Source organism: Chenopodium album, chromosome 15 (genome assembly GCF_948465745.1).
Source record: "Chenopodium album chromosome 15, dcCheAlbu1.1, whole genome shotgun sequence".
In the NCBI taxonomy this organism is placed as follows: Eukaryota; Viridiplantae; Streptophyta; class Magnoliopsida; order Caryophyllales; family Amaranthaceae; genus Chenopodium; species Chenopodium album.
The window spans coordinates 38,871,213-38,887,299 of record NC_137848.1 but is presented as its reverse complement, the minus strand read 5'-3'; the positions used below and the strand labels follow the sequence as shown (position 1 = coordinate 38,887,299).

Sequence of the window (16,087 nt, the reverse complement as noted above, 5' to 3'; positions counted from 1 at the left end):
CATATTCAGTGCACCCAGGAGGGGATAAGCTATATAAGGACTTGAAAAAAGTGTATTGGTGGCCTAGAATGAAGAATGGAGTTGCAGAATTTGTAGCAAAGTGTCTAACTTGCCAAAAGGTGAAAATAGAGCACAAGAGGCCACATGGAACTGTGCAATCACTGGAAATTCCTGGATGGAAGTGGGATTGCATTTCAATGGATTTTGTGACTTGCCTTCCAACATCAAAGAGTGGAAATGACACCATTTGGGTAGTGGTGGACAGACTTACAAAATCTGCGGTGTTTATATCAATGAAGGAGACTTGGAAGATGGAACAACTTGCAAAAGCTTACATCAAGAATGTTGTGAGGTTACATGGAGTTCCAAAGGATATTGTGTCTGATAGAGATTCTAGGTTTCTTTCAAAATTCTGGAAAAGCGTACAGGAAAACTTTGGTACGACACTTAAGATGAGTACATCGTTTCACCCTGCCACAGATGGGCAAATTGAGAGAACCATTCAAACCTTGGAGGACATGTTGAGAGCTTATGTTATAGACTTCCAAGGAGGATGGGAGGATAGCTTGGATTTGATTGAATTTTCCTACAATAATAGTTATCATGCGAGCATTGGAATGGCTCCATTTGAGGCATTGTATGGGAGAAAGAGTCGTAGTCCAATTTGTTGGAACGATATAAGTGAAACAATGATTCTAAGGCCTCAAATGATCGAGCATACAGTGAAACAAGTAAGGGAAATTCAAGCCAAGATTCAAGCAGCTCAAGATCGCCAAAAGAGCTATGCAGATTTGAAGCGTAGAGAAGAAGAGTTTGATGTTGGTGACAAGGTGTTATTAAAGGTATCACCAATGAAAGGAGTAATGAGATTTGGGAAGAAAGGAAAACTGAGCCCAAAGTACATTGGTCCATATGAAATATTGCAAAGAATAGGCAAAGTAGCTTATAGGTTGGCCTTACCTATGGAGCTAAGCAGAGTGCATGATGTATTTCATGTGTCTCAATTAAGAAGGTACATACCTGATAAATCCCATGTGCTACAACCTGAAACCATTGAGCTAGACCAAAGTTTAACCTATGAAGAGAGACCTGTCAAAATTCTTAACAGTAAAGTGCGTAGTACACGCAATAAGAATGTCAAAATTGTGAAAGTGCTATGGTCTAACCAAGAATATGAGGAAGCCACTTGGGAGGCAGAAGAGGAAATGAAAAAGAAATACCCTGAGTTGTTTCAAGTATGTTGAGTTACGGGGATGTAACTCGTTTTCTTTTAGGGGGTTGAATGCGGTAGAATTTCGCGCTTTTCCCTATATTTTTGTGCTTTTTGCACAATTTTATCGAGTATTTTGAGTTATTGTGTTCTTAATGAGACACAAAAAGGTAAAGGCATGACAAAAAGTACAGCAATATTATACTAATTAAGGAAAAACTTTGAATTTCGTTTCTCAAGTTTCGGGACGAAACTTCTTTTAAGGAGGGTAGACTGTAATACCTTGTATTTTTATACGTATTTTAATTAAAATAAGTATTTTGAAAAGTATTAAATTAAATTGAAATGTTTTATTTAAAGTATTTTAATTAATTATTTAAATAAGTTTGGAAATATTTATAAAAGGAAAGTTTATTAGTTAATTAATTTAATTAAGTTGGGATTTAATTTAAAGAAAGTTTTATTTTAGTAAAGTTTAAGGAGTCTTAGAGAAGGGGTATAAATATCCAACATATGAGGCAAATCAAACTTTGCCCAGAGTGGAGAAAACCCAAGGTAAACTTCTCTCTCCTTTCTCTTTATTTTTCTTTCTTTTCTTTCTCTTTTTCCCCTTCCCCTTTTCTTTTTTTTTTCGGCTGCCCCCTTCACCACCACTACTGACCACCGGCAGCAGGTGGCCGCCGGCAGCAGGCAGCCACCGGCGCTGGTAGCCGGCGTGGTGGCCACCGCTGCTCTCTCTCCCCCTTTTTCGAACATACAAAAAAAAAAAAAATTGAAACTTTATTTTTTAAAATCAATTTAATCCTAGATCTAATCATTGATTATGAGTTTTGGGATTTGATTTTGGATTTTTGATGTTTGATTATGAGTATTATGTTAATTAATTTTCAGATTATATTTTTAATTAAAAAGCCCCAATTTTTGAAACCCTAGGTTCTTGAATTATGAATTATGAAAGGATTATGATATATAATGGTTTAAACCTTTGATTAAAGTGTTTTAAGGCTAAATTAAAGCAAGTTTTCATTAAAATATAATGCTGGATTTTTTGGTTGTGTATTAAAAATCAAGTTTCTTTAAGGAATTTCAATTACCCTTTAATTGGGATTAAAGTATGATGTTTTAAATATATTTTCAGCTTATTTTAATTAAATTATGAGGGGTTTTATAATAGTATATATTGCTGGAAATTTGTGTAGAGAGGATTTTAATACTCTTCTATGATTTTAAATTGTAGGAGACTTTGAAGTGAGCAATTTTTATTAGTCGTGGCGATTTTAAGATCGTATACAAGGTACGTTCGCATACTTAGCATAATTATATTGATGTAGTAGCATGTTAAATGTGTTCGGTTGATTACAAGTAGTATCATGCTAGGTTTGGATTGGAAATTATGCTTTGGATGTTGGTGGTGATTGGATTATGAAGCATGATTTATTTGTGATGGATTATTGGATGGAAAATAATAGTTTGGAATATTATTTATGAACCACATATTTATTTATGGCATGTTAGAGAGCATGTTTAATTAAACTGAATGTTTAATTTGGTTTGGAATATTAAAAAGGAATTTTATTATGGTTCATATAATTTTTATTGATGCTTTAAGCATGAGGAAAGAGCTATATAAGTGTCTATGTACACAAGGAATAAATTGTATGCTGGCGCCTTAGTGCACTTAAGGTGTTTTTAACACCGAGGGATAGGATTTGTGGCGCTCTATGCGTTTAAGGTGTCATTGGCACCGAGGTAGAATTAAAAATGGTTGAACATTAAATATTATGTGGTCGCTAATTATTCAAGAATTAAATTGATATATTTGATTGACTGAATAATTATCGTTGATTGAATGATTATGGTTTGAGAGTCATCACCAAGTTTAATAATCTGTAAATAACGTAAAGTGAAAGAGATTACGCACCAAAACTCTTGGAACGTATATACCTTAAGTATGAACATATAGGGGGAGTTATGTGACTTTATATTTGATCATAACTTCTACTGGAGTACAGGACACTGTATATCCCTTTTATTATTATTATGCACAGGAATTCCGCCACCTATGAGTGGTTATTGATGCTGGCACGGTTAGCTCCCGTGTTAGTATCCTCAATTTATTTGGGGGAGGTTGAGTGGGAAACCCGTTCGATGCGTAGTGAACATTAAATAAATTATGTAGTGTCTAGTGAGAACTTTTATTGATTGTTGTATGCTTGAAAAACAGGTGCAACGAGGTAAGTTGTGTATTGATAGGGAATTTTAAGCTAGTGTGTTAATTACGCTTATGTACTCAGCTTTACTGATTGTGTGTTTTGTGTGTTTGTTGGCCTTGTCTTTATCTTGGCCCTATGATGACCCATTTTAAATGGAGAATAGTGGAAACGAGTAGAGATAAGCTTTACTGGTGATGAAGCATGTTCATGAATGGGCATGAGTGAAGAGCGAATCATGCTAGTTTCTATAAGTATATGATGTGTGTCTTTGATAGTTGCCTTAGCCGTTTTCACGGTGGCGGTAATGTCTTAGATATTCCTATTTAACGTTTTAAACAGGGCAAAACAGGTATTTTAAAAGAAAAGGAATTTCTAGGGTGTTACAAAGTCCATCTTCTGGTTTTCAGCCTCAGTGTGGTTTGCGACAAGGAGATCCTCTCTCGCCATATCTGTTTGTCCTTTGTATGGAAGTGTTCTCGGCTATGTTGCAACAAGCTGAGGAAAATTCCCAGATTTAGGGAATTCGCATTTCTCGGGGCGCGCCCTCTATTTCGCATTTGTTTTTTGCGGATGATTCTCTGTTATTTTTTCAAGTTTCTCCGACAGCCTATGATAACTTGTTACAGGTGGTTCAGCGGTTTTGTGGGGTGTCGGGTCAAATGATCAATCTTCATAAATCATTTGTTAAATTCAGTCCTAACACTCCGCCTGATTACAGGGATTACATGGCAAAGTGTTTGAGCTTAAAACACCAGCCTTCTTTTGGTTCGTATTTGGGTTTGCCGGTGGACTTAGGACGTAGTAAGGTGTTAGAGTTTCGGTTTTTGATCGATAGGGTGTCTGAACGACTCTCCCAGTTCAATACCCTCCATCTTTCAGCAGCGGCCAAGTTAGTCATTATCAATTCGGTTTTGGTGGCTTCGTTTAATCATGTCTTGTCAGTTTTCAAGGTGCCTGATACGATCTGTCACTACATCGATAACATGTTGACTCGATTTTGGTGGAGGTCCTCTTCCTCTTCTAGAGGTATGGCCTTTCGATCGGCCTCCCTGTTGCACCTCCCTAAAGGGATGGGTGGTTTGGGTCAGCACGGCTTTTGTTAATCAGGCGCTGCTAGCACGCCAGCGATGGCGCATTTTCCAACATCCTCAACTCCTTCTGTCCAGGGTTTTAAGTGCTAATTATCCTTCTCTTCGGTCTTTACGGACGGTTCCTACTCCTAGAGCATCATGGGGTTGTCGAGGCTTAATGGAGGGTGAAACTGTTTTGTGCAAAGGTCTAGCGTGGAAAGTTGGCTCGGGTTCATAAATTCGAATTCTTGAGGACGATTGGGTCCCTGGAGGTTTGAGAGATAAATCTTCTATGTTTGAGTCGGAAGTGCCGACTCATGTTTCTTCTATTGTTATTCCGCATTCTGGCGCGTGGGACACTTTTCATATCCATAGGCTCTTCGATGGTGAATCGGCTCAGCGCATTTTAGCGCTTGAAAGACCACACCGACCTATGGATGATTTTGTCTATTGGAAATTCTCCAAGGATGGCCGTTTTTCCACTAAATCGGCTTATTCATTTCTGGTGCGGCAATTGGTGGTTTCATTATCTAATACCCCGACTCTTAAATTGTGGTGGAAGCACTTCTGGGGCATTCCTCTTCTTTCCCGATTCAACCTCTTTTGCTGGAAGTTATTTCATGATGCTTTACCATTGCTGGCAAATTTACTTTCCAAGGGTCTCCCGGTCGATCCGTTATGCTTTTTTGTCGGTCTCACCTCGAGACGACCTCTCATCTTTTCCGGGACTGTTCTTGTATTCGTCCTCTGTGGCCTTTGTCCATTTTGGTAATCAATAGTACATTGCCAGCATCTGTTTCCTTTACTGACAGGCTTGTAGAGATAGTTTCATCTTATAGGAGGTCCAAGGATTTTGCTGGCCTGACTTCCTTTGCAATTTGGACAGTACGAAACAATGGTATATTCAAGCAGGCAGTGTGGTCTCCTTCGTTGATTGTTCATCTTTCACAAGAATGGACCACACGGGCAGTTCAAGCCCAAGACTTTCAGCGCTATCTCTTATCTTTACATAGGCACTCGCCTATTCTGAATCAGGATCCGGCGCCTTTGTGTTTACGGGAGGTTCCTTCGGATCCTCTTGATCATTGTCTGTTGTTCGACGGTGCTTGGCTTTGTCAGGATAATCGCGCAGGTACCTGTTGGGTTCTTCGTAGGGTCTCTTCGGCTTTGGTTCTTGGTGGCGGGCGCGAGCTACTCAGGCTGGTTCTGCTATTCAGGCTGAACTTCAGGCTTGTGTGTGGGCTCTTCAGATGGCGGTTCGGCAGGAGTGTTTTCGTCTTCTAATCTACACAGATTGTGCTCATTTGGTCTCCTTACTTCAGCATCCAGATAAGGCGAATATTTCCTGTCTGTGGTTTTGGTTCGACAAATTCAGGAGATTCTTCCTCGTTTTACCGCCTATCAGCTTCATAAAGTGCATCGGAGATGAGTAGCTCCTGCGCATTGGTTGGCGGTTCACGCTCGAGAGCGCCTCCTCCTTTGTTGGTCTTTCTAAGTAGTTTGTTGTTTAGTTTCTTTTGTTAGTGATCTTTGTCAAAAATAAAAAAATAAAAAATAAAAAAGTATATCCAAATGCATCCCTACCTTATAAAAAGTAGAAAAAAAAACTCTTATGAATAGTGTCCTTCCAATTATACCCTTCAAAATGCATATTTACATATTTATCCCTATAACCTTAAAATCTAAGTTTATCCATTTACTTTCTCCTAAACGCTCTTTTCTCCTCCTCTGCCTTCTCCGTTGAAGCGACCTATGAGTTCTCCATTGAAACTCTTACTGAGCTTTCTCTTCTCCATTGAATTAGTTTCTGAGGTGAATTAAATTTATTTATTTATTTTTAAACTATTGAATTTCAAATTTCACAATATGTGTTTATTGTTAAATTTATGGTCTACGTTTTTTTTCATTGGAAAACTGGATTGCATGTATATGAATCAATTTTATTTTTGTTTCTTCACTTTCTCTCACTTTTGTTTGATTGAATTTTACAACCCAATTCAATCGATGAATTGAAATTGAATTGAGACGATTTGATTGTAGAAAGGAGTTTGTTAAAGAGACACCATTGTTGGAGTTTGGTGAAATTGCAAAAAGCTTAGAAATGGTAGTTTGGGAGAGTGAGGAAGAAAGTGTTAAACTTTCAACGGGTTGATCGTACTTAGCGTGCGTCCATAGATACCTGCAATACCTTACCCCAAAAACCACCTCTCTTATCCTGTAATTTTTCAATTGTATTACCTTTTGAATATATTTATGTTTTTGTTTTTGTTTTTTTTTTTCCTTATTTTTGATGTTTTAGTATAGAATTTGTTTGCTTTAGTGGTTTTATTTGGTGGACTCCTAAATCAACGAATTGAACTAAGGATCAATGGAAGTACGATTGCCGAAATTCTCGAACTATCAGGAAGTTCAATCTTGTAAGTTTACTTGCTGAAAAAAATTTCCATTTTAGAGTTAATGTGAGGTTTTGATAAGTGATATTATTATTTTATCACTTATCAAAACCTCACATTAGTAATTCTTTCCTTAGCTTAATCTTTCAAATATTGAATCTTTTCATAAACTGAATAGTTTATTTTATCTATTAATCAATTTCTTTTGATTTTTAAGTGCAGAAATGTAATTTGGCCGAGCATTTGAATGTGGGAGAATAGGAAATCCCCTTCTCTCTATTCTTGTTCATTTGGAGTAGAGCAACAGTATTTTCATTCTTTTACAGCTTCTAAGAATTTCGAAAGTTTTATCAATTAGAATGATACCCGGGGTTGGATTTTCCTCAATACTATGAATTTTATGTAATCAAGTGGTAAGGCAAAACTTCTTTTCCTATCAAGTTCACTGCAACCTCACTAGCCATAGGATTTATTTTGTTATTTCTTTTAGTTATCGAATGTCTGAGATTAGGGTACTTATTGGATCATCCTTTGGAATGAGTTGGAGTTTGGTTACTTATCAGATCAAGCATTATGCCTTTGAGATTGAAATTTGAATTATTAAATTATACTGGTTAAGAGGACAATTGGTATAATTTTGTGTGCTTTTTGGTGAATATGGACTGGTTTTGACTTACCCTTTTCTTTCTCTCTTTTCTGATCTCTTGGCCATGATAATGCTCTTTGGTCAAGAAGAAAATCGTCAACATGTAGGATGCCTCCATGGAGAAGGTGGGATAAAAAGATCAAGGGGTAATAAGGAGTGAACATTTTGTTAGGCTTCTTGATGAAATATAAAACTATATTGAACAATACTTCTACGTAGTGGAGAAGAGTTTACCATAGAAGTATCTAGGCTCATCTCAATAATAGCTTATTTGGTGCTCACAAGATTAGGAAATTATCACATTAATACTAGGCCAAATATTGCGGAGAATAGAAGATGGTGCGACAAAGGCCTAGCTACAAAAGGGTGACCAAGAAGTATTTAAATGGTTGGAGGTGGCAAATCCAATTGACGAGAACCTGGAATATTATTCTTTAATTGTTGAAAAATGTGAAGGAATATTATTCTTTAATTGTTGAATATTGGGTAGGTAGTCATATTTTTATGTTGTACAAAAGACATTTCAACCTTTTCAATTTTGAGTTTTGATTATGAATTTTAAAGGTGTAACATAATTATGTATGTAGAGTTGTGAACTCATACATAAGTATGTATGTAGATTTGTAACATAATTATGTTGTAGATTTGTGAGCTTATACGTAGTATATGATATATTACTTCTTTCTTTCTAATTAATGTTCTTTTGTGAGAAATCTACTACTACACACTACAATTCTTCAACATTTAGTGTGCACATTCATATACATATTGACAAACACTTAGAATTATAGTGAAATAGAGCTCCAACAGTCTATATTCTTAAAGCAAATCATCACGAGCCTCAATATTCTTATAACTAACAATAAAACACACACTATCGAAGCTAGCTATTTGCGCGTATCGCGCGCGTCGGACCCCTTAGTAACCATAAAAACTCATATCAATACATTAATCATCAATTGTTTAATCAAGACAATTGCACAACAATAACTACAAAGAACCCTAATTTCATAAAAACTAACTCTCAATTCAATTGAAGTTGGAACCCAAATTTCAAAAAACCCCCAATTCAATTGAAGTAAGAACCCTAATTCCATAAAACCTCTAATTTAATTGTGCGAAGAACCCTAATTTAACAAAGAATTGAGCTTACATGATTGTGAAGGGGGCGTTTACACTTGTGTGAGAAATTTCTTCAAATATAAACTTGCAGATTTTGTGATAATTTGGAGGTAATTGATGAAGAAATTGTGGAGGAGATTGAAGAGTAGTTTTATAGAAGAAAATCGAGGGGAAAAAAAGAAATAGGGTCAAAATAGATATAACTAGCCGTTATGTGGGGTCCACTGCCTAAAAAATGACCAGAAATGTCAAAAAGGTGGTGATTTAATTAGTTTTTTTTTTTAGTTTAATAGATGGTAATTTAAAATAAATTTTTTTTGGGTGGTAATTTCAAAATACGTGTATTTAGTGGGTGATAAAATACAAAATTTTCTATTTTTAAATTATAATACTTCTTACATATATTCATAGGTAACTAATAATTTTTGTAATAGGTGTTTGTGTATATTTATAGAGCTCAAATTAAGCTTTGGATTGGAACAATATTTTGTTGATTATAAATTTTATTAATATGATTTGATCTACAAAAAAGAAAATGTTTATGGGTGACATATTTATTCTAATATTTGACGGATTAGATACCATATTTATGATTTATTTATTAATTATTACAATTTTCACAACTAACACCAATAAATAATAAAAACAAACTATCCTTTTCTAATGAGAAAATTAGTCAAAAATATATGGTTTAATTAAGATTTTTTTTTTCATGAGAAATTAGTACTCTGGCAAAAAAAAAAAAAAAAAAAAAAAAAAAAAAAAAAAAAAAAAAAAAAAAAAAAAAAAAAAACAGCTTTCATCTAGTAAACTAATAATATCTAGAATACTCAATATTAGATAATGAATGTTTTTTTTTTCTTTTTGAAAGAAATTAGATGATGAATTATAATGTTCAATATAATTATGTTTGAAAAAAAAAATTAGTATAAGTATTGTTATAAAAATAATTAACCTAAAAAAAATTAAATATAGGAAAAACTTAGTTTAAATATAATCACAATGATCCGGGGCATCGCCCGAGTTAAAAACTAGTTCTTTACTAAACCATGCTTAAAACATGAAGATAACATATGGGAAAAATTGCCTAGAATAATCCCACCTTTGGGGCGTTCCCTAAAAATACTCACACCTTTGTGTTATTTTTAAATAATCCGACCTTTATACCCAATCCGCTCAAAATGTCCCAAGTGACCTGTAACCGATTGAGTGAGTAATTTTTTTTTATGAAATTTAATTTACACATGTCATCACATGATTGGTCAAAAAAATAAGTTTTAATTTTAATTGTGTTTTAAGAAATGATTATTAATAATTATTAGTTAATTATTTTTTACATTTTCTCACAAAAAAAAACCCTAAAATTTAAACCAAGCCCTAGCCCTACCACAACCCCAACCGCCTCCTCGCCCCGCCGCCCCTACCATCGGCCTAGACGAGGCCTTGAACCGCCAGCCCCACTACGACCAGAATCCAGCCCCTACCATTGGCCGAAAACGTAGCGGGGGAAGTGGAATAGGGAAGGGATTTAACGAGGCTGATTGGAGACTTGGAGGAGTGTTGGGGCGCAGCGCCGGCGTTGGCATCGGTGTGGCGGAGCACGGCGTCGGCATCCAACAAACATTGGGCGAAGATTGAAATCGATTAACATGTGTGGGACAACTTTCATCTGAATTTTGGTTATGGCTTGGGTTAGGGTTTTAATCTGCCATTTTTTAGAGAGAGAGATCGAGATCAGGGGTGGTGTTCAAGGCGACAACAGTGGTCGTTGGTGGTCGGAGCTGCGGGTCAGGGGAGTCAGCGGCGAAAGGGTGGCTTGGCAGATGGTGGGGTGACTTTAAATTAAATAATTGTTTTTTTTTAGTTTTTTTTTTTTTACAAAATTTAACTTTTTGTTTAAATTTTTTTATTTTATTTAATTTTTTTGAACCAATCACAGGCCGTCACGTGTCAAGTAACCTATTATAACAAGTTACATGATCGGTTGGGACTATTTCAAGCGGATTGGGTATAAAGGTCGGATTATTCCCAAAGGTGGGATTATTTTTAACGAACGCCCCAAAGGTGGGATTCTTTCGGGCAATTTTTCCTAACATATATTGGTTAACTTAACTTGCACGATGATTGAAGCATATAATGATTAACATGAAACTTAAAGTTCAATTTTCAGTAAAAATAAAAATGAAGATAACTCGTGTAAGAGCAAATAAGTTCATATATGTTTACATATAAAATAAAAATGAAAAAACTCATGTAGGAGTAAAAATAAAAATGAAGATAACTCATAGGAAGATGGAAATAATGAAGGCTCTTAAATTATACTTCGCCTCAAAGTTAAGAATTTTTCTTCTATTAAAGGTGACGGCCTTGTGTAAGAAGGGGAAGTTGTGAACAATAAGCGTTAACAAATGTTTACATCATTATATGTTTGTCTACCTTTGAATTCATTTACAGGTTGAAAAAATAAGTTGAGAATTGCTTCTGCCATAGCATATAATGATATTAGCCCAAATCATGATGAATGGTGCAAATCAGTGAATAACTTAGCTTGCACAATGATTGAAGCACAGAATAAAAAAAGGGAAAATGAGTATCATCCATACTAAAAGCAGCCAAGCCAAGATGATTCGTATGTTCAACGATTCTAAGGAAGGACTGGACGCGCAATTTGACAGGTGTTATAAGACTTGCAGTGGCTACATTTCTGGCCTAGTATGTGGAAATAAACCTCTGTTGTATCATTGCAGTCGTTGCATAGAATCCAAACCTGCAGAAAGAAGTTTCTTGATCACCATCTATAAGATATTGAAGTTTTTAATACAAGAATTCCCTTCTTTTAGATTCGAGTTAGTTCTCAAAATTATATCGTCTGCTAATTTACTTTCGCAAAAGTAAAGGTGAGAAATTATGGCCATGACATACTCATGCCAGGTGATAATAGCATGAAAACAGGTGGATTAGTATAGAGCTCCAAACTAAGGCCCCGTTCACTTCACCACTTAAATTATTTTTACTAAATTGAAATTAGTTTTGCTAAACTGAAATTATTTTTTCTGATTTTCTATTATAATTATTCTTTAAGAAAACTGAATTTTACCGAACTGAAATTATTTTTACTAAACTAAAATTAATTTTACTGAACTGAACTTATTTTTACTGAACTGAAATTATTTTTACTTAAAATTATTTTTTTAAGGTGAAGTGAACAGGGTCTAAATGTTGAAAACAATCACCATTAAATTAATTAGAAATTGTGGATTACAGAAAAATAAGAAAAACAATCACAGGAATTCTTTTTGAAACAAGTATTCTTGATGAAAAAACATATTAACACTCATTCATCATTCTTTATTTCAGTCGCAGAATCATTCAATGCATGGAAATACATCAAAAAAGATGGGGTAGCAATACCTTCTTGGTGCGGTACTCCTCCGGCATGGTGGTTGCTTCAATCTGGATGTGCAAAGAACAATTATCAAGCTAAAAACATGAAAGCAAAGATTGATTAGACCAATTTTGTCAGCCCCTAACAAGCAGCTTATTAATCGACTAATAAAATTGAGTTTTGTGCATATTCAAATGTATCAATCACTTCACCTGGACTCGGGCCTGCAGGGACATTCAGTTATACAAAATTGCTTTTGATATTTTACTCATTTTATATACAAGTATATGCTATTTTAACTGCTGAATTTCATCAAATATAGATGGAAACTGTCATGGTTTGCCTTCTGAGTCGTGCAATTGGCTTACTAAATAGAACAAAATTCAACGACAGCATACTAAGCGATTCAATTATCATGAAAATCATACGTCCAAAAAGACATGTTTAAGCCCTCCCTTTAGAAACAACTGATTTAATAACATAGATTTATATATATAAGATAAGAAAATATTACTCCCTCTGTTCCTAATTGTTTAATACATTAGGGTTGGGTATGGAGATCACGAACAGTTATATTCAGGATATATAAGTGGACGGGGAAAGAAGAACATGTATGGGGAAGGAGTGAAAGTAAAAGTCGATGCAATATATGGTGAGAATAGAGTTAATTTTAACTAAATGATACTTCGTAGTAGTGTTATCAAAACAACCATAGAAGAAAAGTGAGAAAAACATAAGATGATGGAGGGCATAATATGGCTTTGCCATATAGTTTTTTCCACTGGATCCCTCTGTAGCCTTTCTAGAGGATTTTTTAAGCTACCTAACACAGATTCTAATCCGAAAAATGGAAGTAACATCTGTAGGGAGGCCGGAACATAAAATTTCATGGTGTCAATGTCATTGATCTAATTTACTGCATAATCAAGGATTTAACATGCTTACCTCCTCATCTAATCTCTTCCAGGTTCTAGACATGTCAATAACTGATTTTGAGCATATAGGGCAGCAATACCTGCAACATTTAAGAAATGTAAGACCCTTCCTAGGACAAGAACACCCCACAAATCAGCTTTTTCCGAGGATGCAAGCATGCTTACTTATCGCGCTTCAGCATCTCTTCACAGCAATCAGAATGCATAGTATGCCCACAAGTCAAGACAGTAGTATTTTTAAGCGAGTCAAAAAGATACTAATGTAGACAAGAAAACAAAGAAAGATCAATTACTGTTCATGACATTTGAAGACAAGCAAATCGTAAACAGAACAATGAAAAAGAATTATCAACAAACCTCATAGCATATGGGGCAGTGATGGCGCATGGAGTTCTCTATACACAAATGATTATCACGTAAGGCCACAGAATAGCAAGATCCTGGAATGATGTTCAATAAAAAACGATATTTTTCAGAAAAATGTTTATACAAGCAGCAAAAGAGGAAATAAAATTCCTAGCTGTAGAAACTACTAAAAGTCAAACGATGAAACAAAGAACTTAGATGATAAGAGTAGGAACAAAGAATACCACACTTCTTGCAGTGGAAGAAGTTTTCACGGCCACCAACCCTGGTTCAAAAATTTTCAATTACATTTAGCTGCAGTGCAAAAACTTTTCTTCTAGACAAATTCAAAATCTGATACAAAGAACCAACATAGGTATCCGAAAATGTATCTATCTGAAAATTTTAACTTGCCTATTAGCATTGCTCAAATGCTCACTATGCACCTCAAAAACTCTTTTAAATCAATATTTTAAATAGCTTTGTTCACAAACAACCAATTGTTGGTAAATAACTAGTGATAAAATTACAAATATTGACATTCATATGCAGTTGCCAATGTACCTGCAAATCCCGCAATCGTCACAGTGAAATTGCATTTTATCAACCTGTAAGTATAAAACAACTATCATCAAATGAGAGTCTCAGCTGATGCAGGGAATGCAAATTTCCAGAGTTAAAGAGCAAAAATTTTCACAGATTTTCTAATTGATATTCTTAGTCATTAAGTAGAAAAATCTTCCAATAGTTTAGTATTTCAGCTAGCTTCATATTATATGTAGATCAGTCAAGAAATTATGAACCACAATATACACCAATCCTACAAAAGCAATAATGAACCGTTATTTTATACTAAAGGCACCAGAAATTTTACATCATCGTCATAGAACTTGCAAATCTCACAAAAGTACTCCCCCATATTTACACCGCAATTCGTGCAAACATGAGCCGCCTGAATTTACAGGTAACCAAACATCAGTCACCACATTTTTGCTACCGAATGCAGTTACAGAACATGAAAGAAGTAGCCAAACTGAACTATCATTACTACTTACTGGTTGTTCTGTGTCACATACAGCACAAACAACCTGTGTAATGAGAGCATGAAAGCAAATCAATAATGCAGAACGGGTTACTTAAATACACAATCAAAGATAGAAAAAAGCTCTCGGAATCAACATACTTGCTTAACATCATGTCGATCGAGTTCATGCCGGTCCATTGGGTTGCGTAACATGTTCTAAGAGGCATTTCCACAAACAAGTAAAATTTAGCAACATAATGAACAAATCCCACAAATTCAAAATTATTTCAAACTTAATACTCGACTGCCCTTTGAATCATCAGACGAGAAGAATGAGAATCATTCATCAAGGTTAAACCCATGAATTAAGTTTGACTATACTAGACTTATTAGCTATGTAACTCGAATTTTTCATTTCACCTCATATACCCGTGTCAGACCCTCGACACTTGAACATGGGTAGGACACTTGAACACTTCATTTTAGTTCAAAATCATGGAAATTTTTCACAAAATAGCTGGGTCGGAAACTTGGACACGTATCTACATCGGGCATGGGTACCCGAGTCCAAGTAACATAGCTTATTAGCTAGTAGGTTAGTAGGTAGAACTGACCGATACCCAAAATACAAGTCGGAATTGCCAATCAAACCTGTGAGCTTTTGTGACATATAATTGCAATGTTTGGAAGATTTAAACTGTTTGCTAATAAACTTTTAAGACATAATTCAAACTGTTTGCAATTAATGACTAAACCGTTGATCTACAAAATAATATGAAGCTCACTAAAACAAGAAATTATAAGTCACATTGCAATTATATGTCATTATATGTAGATCAATACAATACCCAATAATTCTCTAAAAGAAAAACATACGATAAACAACAAAACGAGAAGAAATAATTATTAGAAAAGGGTACAACACGGAAACATACAGTGGCATCGTTGTGGCAATGGCGACAAGGAAAGATCTCATTACAACACGGAGCTCGAATCAAACACCTTCTTCTGTAATGCTGACATCTGGAAAAAAAAATGGGAAAACAAAGCAAATTAAAACAACAACAACAACCTATATAAGACAAAGCCTTCAAAGAGGAATGAAGAATACCCATAACCCATCCTCCCAAAATCGAAGCGTTCATTAGAAAAGCCCTCCATAAATCTGCTAAAATTTGGAGAAAAACCCAGAAAAATAGATAGTTTTTCAATCCAAAAAAAGGGGGCAAAAAGTCTCCAAAGATTGAGGGGATGAATCTGGATTACTTGGGCAACTCAAAGCAACCCAAAAATGAATAATAGAGTAGCCAAATTGGTATGAAGAAAAGGGGTTGTGTATATCAAGAAACAATGGACATCCTTATTAAAAAAATTCATCAGATTTACAGAAAAATTATAAAAATGAAACTTTATTATTATATTATTATTAATTTTTATATGCATTGATTGAGGACAAAGATGATGCGATTGGATAAGATATGGGTGGGGTGGCAGGTAAGAGAGAGAGGAGATGCCAATTGCAAGTTGCTAAAAAAGGAAAAAGAATTTGGAAGAAGACAGAAGTGTATGGTGGCGCCATAAATGGAAATGTACAGAATTACAGAGTACTCTGTAGTTATTTTACGGAAAGGAAAGATCACTCGTTCAAGCAACCGTTTTGGGTGTGCTTGTTTTTAATACGGAGTACTTTAACTAACTGTTTTGGAGTCATGCTTAGGTTTTGTTTTGTTTTATTTTATTTATT

General features: G+C 35.0%; 1 protein-coding gene across 1 annotated transcript; it reads right to left on the bottom strand.

Moving 5' to 3' along the window:
- Nucleotides 1-11,041: 11,041 nt before the first annotated feature.
- Nucleotides 11,042-15,847, bottom strand: LOC145583133 (E3 ubiquitin-protein ligase MIEL1-like). The gene is made up of 12 exons (XM_081640287.1): nt 15,455-15,847; nt 15,279-15,366; nt 14,503-14,559; nt 14,375-14,407; nt 14,194-14,271; nt 13,884-13,927; nt 13,565-13,605; nt 13,332-13,414; nt 13,140-13,231; nt 12,985-13,054; nt 12,066-12,107; nt 11,042-11,421 (listed from the first exon to the last, which is right to left on the bottom strand). The coding sequence occupies exons 1-12, from the start codon at nt 15,502-15,504 to the stop codon at nt 11,299-11,301; spliced, it is 801 nt and encodes a 266-aa protein (XP_081496413.1). The 5' UTR covers nt 15,505-15,847; the 3' UTR covers nt 11,042-11,298.
- Nucleotides 15,848-16,087: the final 240 nt, after the last annotated feature.

Coding starts and splice junctions, on each gene's coding strand:
- LOC145583133 (XM_081640287.1), bottom strand. CDS start 15,504: ATGGAGGGCTTTTCTAATGAACGCTTCGATTTTGGGAGGATGGGTTAT. Junction 14,560..15,278: donor ATTGCCACAACGATGCCACT/GTATGTTTCCGT, acceptor AATGCCTCTTAG/AACATGTTACGCAACCCAAT. Junction 13,415..13,564: donor CTTCCACTGCAAGAAGTGTG/GTATTCTTTGTT, acceptor ACATCATTCCAG/GATCTTGCTATTCTGTGGCC.